This window comes from Dipodomys spectabilis, unplaced genomic scaffold (genome assembly GCF_019054845.1).
Source record: "Dipodomys spectabilis isolate Male_0828 unplaced genomic scaffold, ASM1905484v1 ptg000014l, whole genome shotgun sequence".
Taxonomy (NCBI): domain Eukaryota; kingdom Metazoa; phylum Chordata; class Mammalia; order Rodentia; family Heteromyidae; genus Dipodomys; species Dipodomys spectabilis.
Genome location: NW_024870691.1, coordinates 1,548,625 through 1,558,303, shown reverse-complemented (window position 1 = coordinate 1,558,303; position 9,679 = coordinate 1,548,625). Strand labels below are relative to the sequence as shown.

At 38.0% G+C, this 9,679-nt stretch overlaps 1 protein-coding gene across 1 annotated transcript; it reads left to right on the top strand.

Moving 5' to 3' along the window:
* The first annotated feature begins 7,829 nt into the window (after positions 1-7,829).
* On the top strand, positions 7,830-8,459 carry LOC122095249 (endogenous retrovirus group K member 6 Pro protein-like). Its single transcript, XM_042665692.1, has one exon. The coding sequence runs from the start codon at positions 7,830-7,832 to the stop codon at positions 8,457-8,459; it is 630 nt and encodes a 209-aa protein (XP_042521626.1).
* The last annotated feature ends 1,220 nt before the right edge of the window (positions 8,460-9,679 follow it).

The window sequence follows — 9,679 nt, the reverse complement described above, 5'->3', positions numbered from 1 at the left end:
TAAGACCTGCAGGACTCATAGGGTTGTTGCATGTGACATTACTATGTAAAACACTATTAACGCTCATCTCAGACATCTATAACATTCTGCTTCCATTTTCAAGGTCAAAAGCCAAATATCTATGACTTTTTATTAATTGGGTATGTTTCCTAGGAAGGAAGAAGGAGGATTTGGTAGGTGATGATGGAAAAATATGTATATTAGCTTGTGTACAAATTTTTTGCAGTTTTATTTATTTATTTTTCTTCTTTATATTATTTTTTTATTGTGAAAATACTTTACAGAAGGGTTACAATTACATGAGCAAGATAATGAGTACATTTCTTATCAAGCATTGTAGTCTCCTCCTTTGATTCCCCTTCCCATCCCTTCCCATCCTCCCTCCACACCCCAACCCAATCCTCCCCGCTACCTCCCCCACCAAAGTTGTAAAGTTCATTTTTTGACATATCGACTTGTACATTGTTGCAATTGGTCCATTTGTATGCCTATTTAAACGATTTTTTGCAGTTTTAAAAAGTGCTACTGATGAACTCACACTTACATCTAATTGACTTGCTGTCTGCACAAGATGCATATAAATGAAGATATTTATTCTGGTGGATAGTCACATTTATTAACAAAATCAATTCTGGAAAAGAAAAGATACTAGGTAAGAAATTATAAAATATTGTCTATAAAATGGTTTATTTTCTTAGAGAACAAAAGGTAGTATTGAAATGATTAGTCCAGCTTTCTTTGAGATTTTATGCTGTCTCAGTATCAAAATGTTCTCTAATTCCTGTAACATCCAAGCATAAAAGACATGATTTGAAGATCTCAGTAGTTTTAGAAACAAAGGTACATAATACCTTCCTTCCTGCAGAGACATGTGAGCACAAGTATGATTGATTGTATTATAGTTCTCTTTATCTCAAGTGTTGCATATCTTGGTATATTACTCTATGTCTTGCATCAGCTTCTGTAGGTGAGATTTACCTCTACCTGCAATGTCAAAATGGGTTATGTGACTTTCTTCAGTTTACAAAAGTGAACCAGAATTGGAGAAAGACTATTTCTAGGTGAAGAGTTCTATCTCATTGTCTGTGTCTAAAAGCTGACTTGTTTTCCCTTAGCCATAATAATAGCATATTTCAGAGGGAGTCTTCCTTCAATTTATATACTGGAAGAAGATAGCATGTGAAATAGAAGCAAAACTCAAATTCAGCCTCATACATATAACACAGGCAGAATTAAGCTAATATTAGAATGTGATATTAAGATGTTAGTTTCTTACCATCCTTGTACACCATTATGATAGTTGACTATAGCACACCAGAATTTAACAAATCCTAACCAAGAACTTAACAAATAGATAAAATTTCCTGTTGGAAATTATTACAATATTTTATAAATAAGCATTCTCTATGTGATCACTTGTAGGGTTATCTTTTCTATAGATGGGTTTAATCACTCTAGAGCACTGTATCTAATATCTATTATCATTATCCAGACCTTGTGATTGTGATGAGGATGAATAAAATATCTAGATTTCTTCTTCTCTTTTCCTCTTCTCCTATTTCTAGTGTGAATTCTCATCCTTTCTCCAAATTCTATTAATAAAGGAAGAATGACACATTGTGGATTTCAACCAAAAGGCTTCAAATCAAGAATTTCATTCTTTCAGAAACAGATGAATTAAATCAGAGTGGCTCAAGGAAGAATAAAAACAGGATTTTTTTTTCCCTTTCTGGCTTCCACCTTAGAGTATGAACATGACTCTAAATATCTAATAAACCATTTCCCTCGACTAATTTTTTAAAATATAGTTTTTTAAATAAATGATAATTTAAAAATAAATAGTAATTTGTTGTTTGTTTTTGGGAGGGATGAAATAAGACTGCATTAACAATGTGTGAGTTGAGAGACTAAATTATATCAGAATCTAAATATAATGAAAAATAGACGATTTTAAGATAAATCGCTTGTAGATATATTTTTAATGTGATATACCCACAAAGTCATCTACTTTCTTCTTTTCCTCTCCATGCTGATTCAACTTCAATAAGCAGTTCATGTAATTCAAATGGCTGCCTTTCTTTCAAAAATAGATTAGACCCAAAAAAGTTAGAAAAAGAAAACCAGTATTGGGTGATGCATTCTTTAAAAATAGCAGTCAAATAAATATTAACCATAATTCCAAAATAATAACAACCAAATGCTCTTGAAAAGAGAAGATTGTATTCAGAATATATAAAAAGTGATAGTGCCAGAACTGCTTCAGGCATTTAGGATTTCTAGTACATGACAATGTTTTAATCAGGATTAATTGCTTTCAGGGACTAAATTTTTTCTAGTTATATTTCATTGAAGAAATATGTTGTTCAGGTTAATGAAAGGATAACAGGTTATAGTAGTAAGAATGCTACACATTCATTGTACATACCAAATACCTTCACAGAATATCTATCTTTCCCACATACCTAATCCTTGAAATGTAGATTTGCATTATATATATGTTTGTAAAATTATAACCTCTCATTACCCAAGAAGCACAAATTTGAATAATTATCATATGGGGGAAGTATACTCAAAGGTATTTAAAAGTCCCAGGAGTAGTTCAAAAGGGACATGATTAGGTAAGAACCATCAGAAAGATGTAAAGATGCTACATTAGAAGATAAAGGAAAAAATAACAATCCAGATTCTGAATTTCTGGGAAGCAGAATAGGAGATAAATGCCTTTTACACTAGAATCATTTGAAAAATATTTTAGCTCGGTGGGTGTCTCTAATCTAGTGAGACTTCTTTTAGATTTCTGTCCTTTAGAACTGTAAAATGGTAAATACGGATTATTTAAGCCAAATAACTTGTAGAAATACTTTACAGCAGATTTGGTTTAGTAAATTAATTCAACTACAGACTTTTCCTAATATAACTACAGGGAGACCACATTTCCTAGTTTCTGAGAATAAGAAAAAGTTGCCACCAGCTTAGTACACATGTATGATGTACATACTACTAAGGGCCTTGCATTAATGAAGTCTTGAAATACTAAATAATATCAAAATAAGAAGCTCCCTATCTTTATTTTCACATTTGGGGATCACTAAGTACCAAAGTTATGTAGAAGGCTAGGTTAAGAATATGGGAAATGAAATCTGTTTGCTAATATTATAAAGATAATTTATGTCATGTTTGAGTTAGAGTTTCTAAAGTAATTTAAAAAGGTAATACAGAAACAGAGAAATTAAAGAATCCAGTAAAGTTATAGTCATCCCAGGATGGTATAGAATATTATAGGAACACTAGATGTTGAAAAAGAAGATAACAAAAATGAGTCCTCTGGAAAAATGTGAAACAAAATCTACACCACAGATTGTCATATAGCTAGAAAATAGTTTCCACTATGCTGTCTTTGATATTTTAGGTTTGTTTAAACAGCAACTTTCACCTCTTAGGAAATGACCCTGTATTAATACTCAAGGCTTTGCAGCTTTTAAGTCAGAAACAAATAATGCTTCTAAATTTAAACAAGCAGGATACTAAGTGTAACCCAGGCCATAGCTGATAAATAAGAATGATCTTCGGGAATAGTCAAACAATCTTGAAATTTTTCATACCTTTCCTCTTCTCCAACATGAGAAGTCCTAGTCAAGATATGTAAAACATTAATAAAGGATTTTTATATTTTTTATTGCTCACTCCAAAAAATACACTTTCCTCTTTGCAAGCCTGACTTTGGAAGAGTCACACCCTCACAATTCTTTTATAGACAAAAGTTTACTGCTTTGGCTTAGGTGTTTTCCTGCCTTTGGGTGTTGCTCTCTATTATTTTGGCAACTCCACAGAAAAACAAGATAAATCCATTACGCTTATATTGAATTGTTCAAAGTCAAGATGTCTTCAAACACAGTTTTCTGTTACCTTCTTCACTGCTAATTAAAGTTTAATTATTGCTCTTTAAATGCAACAAAAACGTGTTACTTTAATGTATATTCTCATTGAAACTGGTGATTACAGGAGTGTCTGTGATTGCTTTTTTAATTGTTTTCAAATATTTTCCTTAGTTATTTTCATTATTGCCTTTGTTGCAGTCTTCTAGTCAGGAACACAGGGTTACCCAAAAAGATCTTCCTAAGATATAAGATGTTAGGCAGAAAAAACTAGATGTATAATTAACGATTTTCATCTCTTAAGAGACTGCAAAGCTCAGAAGACATTTTGCTATTACTGGCATGGTTAAGATGACTTGAATGTTTTGGATCTTAAACTAAGTGAAATTCATTTAAAATGTTACAGTTGTTCCAAAAAACGATGATAGCTTATACTTTTCTGCTCCAACGAGATGAAACCTCTGATAAGGTTGGAGGGTATATCAATTTTAGGGTAGAAGGGTTAATGTTAAAAAGCCAAGGAAAATTCCTAAAACAGCACTGCCTATCACATATCATTTAATTATACTTATGGTATATAAGTATATACATACAAATATGAATTGAGTGACAAATATGTGATTTACAAAATTCAATGACAACTAAATCCAGAAAAAACTTCTCTATATTTATATAAACTGGTATATCTAGTGAGGATGTAAAATTTTTTAGAATATATATTTTAACACTTATGTCAAAATATTTATTTTAACTGTTTATTTTTAGTCAGTTGTGGGGCTTGAAATCTGGGCCTGGACATTGTCCCTCAGCTCTTTAGCTCAAGACTAGTGCTGAACCCCTTGAGCCACTGTCAGTTTTTTGGTGGCTCATTGGAGATAAGAGAGTCGTCGACTTTCCTGCCTAGGCTGACTTTGAACCATGATTCTAAGCTCTCAGCCTCCTTAGTAGCTAGGGTTACAATAATGAGCTACTGGCTCCTAGATACATAATCATTTTTACATATTTATAAAGTATTGAGTGGTAATTTATTTATATATTGTGTAATGATAAGCTCCATCATATCCATTAATTTCTGCATGTAACATTTCTTTTTAGTGAGAATGCACTAAAATGTATCTTCTGGGTGTGATGACATATCTATTCTTAACTATAATAACTTTGTTTCTTGTGGTATACAAATGCTGTTTGCTAGAAAATACAGCCACTACCTTCGATAAGAGCTGTTAAGCCTTGGAGCCTATTGATACCCTGATTGATAACATTGCTTGGAGCAACCACTTTCCATAAGAGCCGTTAAGCCTTACAACTTACCAATGTCCTGTTTGACAACATTGCTTGGCGCCTTCTGAAGATTCCCTACCTATGACCTTTTGCAAAATATACTTTGCAGTTTTGGTGCCTAGCAACCCTATTGACCTGCTGATGCTAATTACCCTGTTCAGCGTGGTATATATACTGCTGTGTAAAAAATAAAGTTTGAGACCTTGATCAGAACCCTGTCTTGGTCTCCTTTCTCGTGTCTGGTTTGTCTCTCATTCAGGTCAGTTCCTCTTTGAGCCCTTGTTGACCGACCCAGCGGGCCGGAGCAGGTGGTGCCCAACATGGGGCTCGAAGCATGGATCCTGGTCTGAACGTCGTCCGATTGACCAGCCTCTCTCTTCTTCTTGGATGGCCACCCAGCCCGTGAGGGAAGATCTGCATCCTGATCACTGCAGAAACGCCCGACTGTGATACAGATCTGTAAGGTAAGGGAGGTGATGCAATCATGGGACAAACACTTAGTAAGCATGAACTTTTTGTTCAAGGCCTAAAAGCCTCACTCAAGGCACGAGGAACACGGGTTAAGAAAAAAGATTCAACTCAATTTTTTATGCTGATGGAGGATATTTGCCCTTGGTTTCCTCAGGAAGGCAATATAGACAAAGGTAGGGTCATGTTGGAGACTGTCATAAGGATTATTATGAAACTTTTGGCCCCAAAAAGATTCCTGTTCAGGCTTTTTCATATTAGAACCTCATAAATGAGATCCTCCAAGTTTGCTACCAACACAAAGATGTGTCTAGAGTGGTTAAGGAAGGTGAAGAATTTTTAAAAATTAAATTTACAGGGAGTCAGGCCTCCCTTGCCCCAAAACCCTTCTCCTATCCCCCCTCAGTCGTGTCTCATTGTCCCTCGGTTTCCAAACCAATGACTGACGCTAACAGTGACTCACAATTACAAAAACCAAAAGCTATATACACGGTTCTTTCTAACCTTAGATCCCAAAGGCCCAATGATGCTGTCCTTCCCCCGGAGGACTAGGCCACTTTAGAAGAGGAGGCTGCTAGATACCACGCCTCAGACTGGCCCCCTCTAAACCCCTTGGGCATGCAACCTTCTCCCTATAAAACAGCCCCTCCCTTCTGTGCCCCTGCCTTGGCCTCTTCAACAGATCTTGAGGAGGTCACCAGACAAGCCACAGTTAAGCTTTCCCGGGAAGCCCAGTCCTTAAGGGCCCTACTTCAGGCCAAGAAAGAAAAGGCCCAACTATTACAACTATATAAACTGGACCTAGAAATTAGGAACACAAATTTACAAAAATTAATGACAAAAAAGAAAAAGATCCTTCATGCTTTTCCAGTCACTCTGTCTCAAATTAGAGCCATTTCGGAAAATCTAAAAGGAGAATCTGATGATCAAGAGACTGAGGCAGATGACAGAGAGGAAGAGCGGGAGGGAGGGCCCAAGTGTGATGACTCAAATGGGGAAGAGAAAGGAGGAGAGCATCTGGTTATTAGAGCTCAAAAATACCATCACCTTAAATTTAGACATATTAAAGAATTAAAAAATGCTGTTTCCTTGTACAGCCCTACCGCTCCTTTTACCATTTCTCTTTTGGAATCATTGAGCGAGGACTGGCTTACAGTAAATGACTGGGCCATGCTAACCAAGGCTACTTTAACACGAGGAGATTTTCTTTTATGGAAGGCTGATTATGGTGAAAGGTGCCAGGATATAGCTCGCTGTAACACATCTGCTGGTTGTCACTCTAAGTCCTGGACCATAGAAAAATTGATGGGCAATAAGCCATTTGATACTAATGAAAAACAGGCTAAATTTCCCCCAGGATTGCTTGTTCAGATCCAACACGCTGCCCTTAGGGCCTGGAAAAACCTCCCTTCTCAAGGGTCTGCTGTTACCTCCTTGGCCAAAGTTCTACAGGGACCCCATGAATCTTACAGTGAGTTCATTGGACACCTTACAGAGGCTGCCGAGTGCCTTATGGGAATGGAAGAAACTGATAATGAGCTTATTAAACATCTTGCTTTTGAAAATGCCAATTCTGCTTGCCAAACGGCTTTACGTCCCCACCGCCGTGGCAAAACCATTACTGACTTTATCAGACTTTGTTCTAATGTTGACCCCGCCTCACGCAACATCGGCCTGGCCATAGGCGCTGCCCTTAAGGATTTTACTCAGAGCCAAAAACCTAAAACCTGCTTTAATTGTAAACAGCCTGGCCATTTTTCAAAGGACTGTACGACCCCCAAGGCTGAAAAACCACCCCCTCTGTCTTTATGCCCAACGTGCAAATGGGTCATACATTGGGCCTCTGAATGTCGCTCCAAAACCAATATCCAGGGCAATCCCCTACCACCCAAACAGGGAAACTTTGTCCGGGGTCTGCCCCAGGGCCGCAAAATCAAAACAGGACAGAACCCTGGAGCTGTCAGGTTCGTCCCCCAAGTGACCCCTCACGCACCATCAGCGCCCTCATATGGGCAACCACAGGAAGTGCAGGATTGGACCTCTGTGCCTCCTCCCACACAATATTGACCCCCGAGTTAGGAAATCAGATTCTTTCCACAGGAGTGTTTGGCCCACCGCCCCCAAACACCTTTGGTCTCATTCTGGGGTGTGGTAGTGCTGTTTTTCAGGGCCTTAGTATTTCCCCTGGGGTTATTGACAAGGACTATGAGGGAGAGATTAAGTTACTGGCTACTGCTTCTCAGGGGCCAGTCAAAAGTTTTTCCTGGACAAAGAATTGCTCAATTAATATTGCTTCCCATTGATAAGACAAACCCTAGCCTTACACAAAAGAGAGGATCCAGAGGCTTTAGGTCTTCGGATGCTTACTGGGTCCAGGAGATTACTCAGGACTGGCCTCTCTTCAAGCTAAAATTGGATGGGGAAAAATTTGAAGGCCTTATGGATATGGGTGCTGATGCTACAATTATTTCTAAAAGAGACTGGTCCCCATCCTGGCCCCTTACCCCTTCCATGACTCACCTTAAAGGCATTGGACAAACCTCTAACCCATTACAGAGCTCCAAAATTTTAACCTGGGAAGGTGGAGCAAAAAATAAGGGCACAGTCCAGCTGTACGTGGTTGAGACCCTCCTGGTTAACTTGTGGGGACGTGATATTTTATCCCAAATGAAGCTTATAATGTATAGTCCAAATGAATTGGTTACTCAACAGATGCTTAACCAGGGCTTTCGCCCTGGACAAGGCTTAGGAAAACATTCTCAATGCCCTAAAGAACCCATTCAGGTGGAGGTAAAAATCATTCCTTTCCGTATGGGCTATAAAAATTTATCCTAGGGCCGTTGACATGCCTGTACTCCATGCAGACAAAATATCCTGGAAAAGGACTGAGCCTGTATGGGTTGATCAATGGCCTTTGTCCTCTGAAAAACTGGCTACGGCTACTACAGGTACAGGTACTACAACTACAGTACATTAACAGCTTGCTGCAGGCCACATTGAACCCACCATATCTCCGTGGAACACTCCCATTTTTGTAATTAAAAAGAAATCAGGAAAATGGAGATTACTTCAGGATCTTAGAGAAGTAAATAAGGCCATGCTGTCCATAGGAGCCCTTCAACCCTGACTTCCCACACTCGTGGCTATTCCCACGGGGTACCATAAGATTGTTATTGATTTAAAGGATTGCTGTTTTACTATTCCTTTACATCCTGAGGACCATGAATATTTTGTATTTAGTTTACCAGTAACTAATTTTAAAGGCCCTATGCCATGATTTCAGTGGAAGGTTTTTACCCCAGGGCATGGCAAATAGTCCCACATTATGCCAAAAGTTTGTAGCCCAGGTGGTGGATCCATTTAGGCAACAGGGGCCCTCCATATATTTAATTCACTATATGGATGATTTACTTTTAGCGGGCCCTGACCCTGATCAGCTTCTTTACTGCTCCCAAAGACTTTCTAAAGCCCTTACTGACGCTGGCCTTCAAATTGCTCCAGATAAGATCCAGCTGGCTCCTCCCTATACATTTCTGGGCTTTGAGCTTTTTTATAAAAGGATTTTTTCACAAAAAATTCAACTTAGAACAGCCCATTTACAAACTTTAAATGATTTTCGGAGGCTTCTCAGAGACATTAACTGGCTCCAGCCATACCTTAAACTAACTACTGGTGAACTTAAACCTCTATTTGATATCCTTAAAGGGGACCCAAATCCGACCTCCAGCCGATCATTAAACCCCCAAGCCCTAGAAGCGTTGAGATTGGTAGAAACAGCCATTACAAATCAACAAATTACTTTTATTTCCTATAATAAACCCCTTCAGTACATTATATGTGCCACCAGCTTTACACCCACTGGACTTTTTTGGCATGAGGGACCTTTGTTTTGGGTACATTTGCCTGCCTCTCCTCCTAAGGTCCTTACACCATACACCTTCTGGGTAACAGAATTAATCAAAATGGGAAGAGAACATAGTAAAAAAAAATGTTTGGCAAAGATCCTGATAAAATAATACTGCCTTATTCTCCCACTCAAATTCAGTGGTTGATAC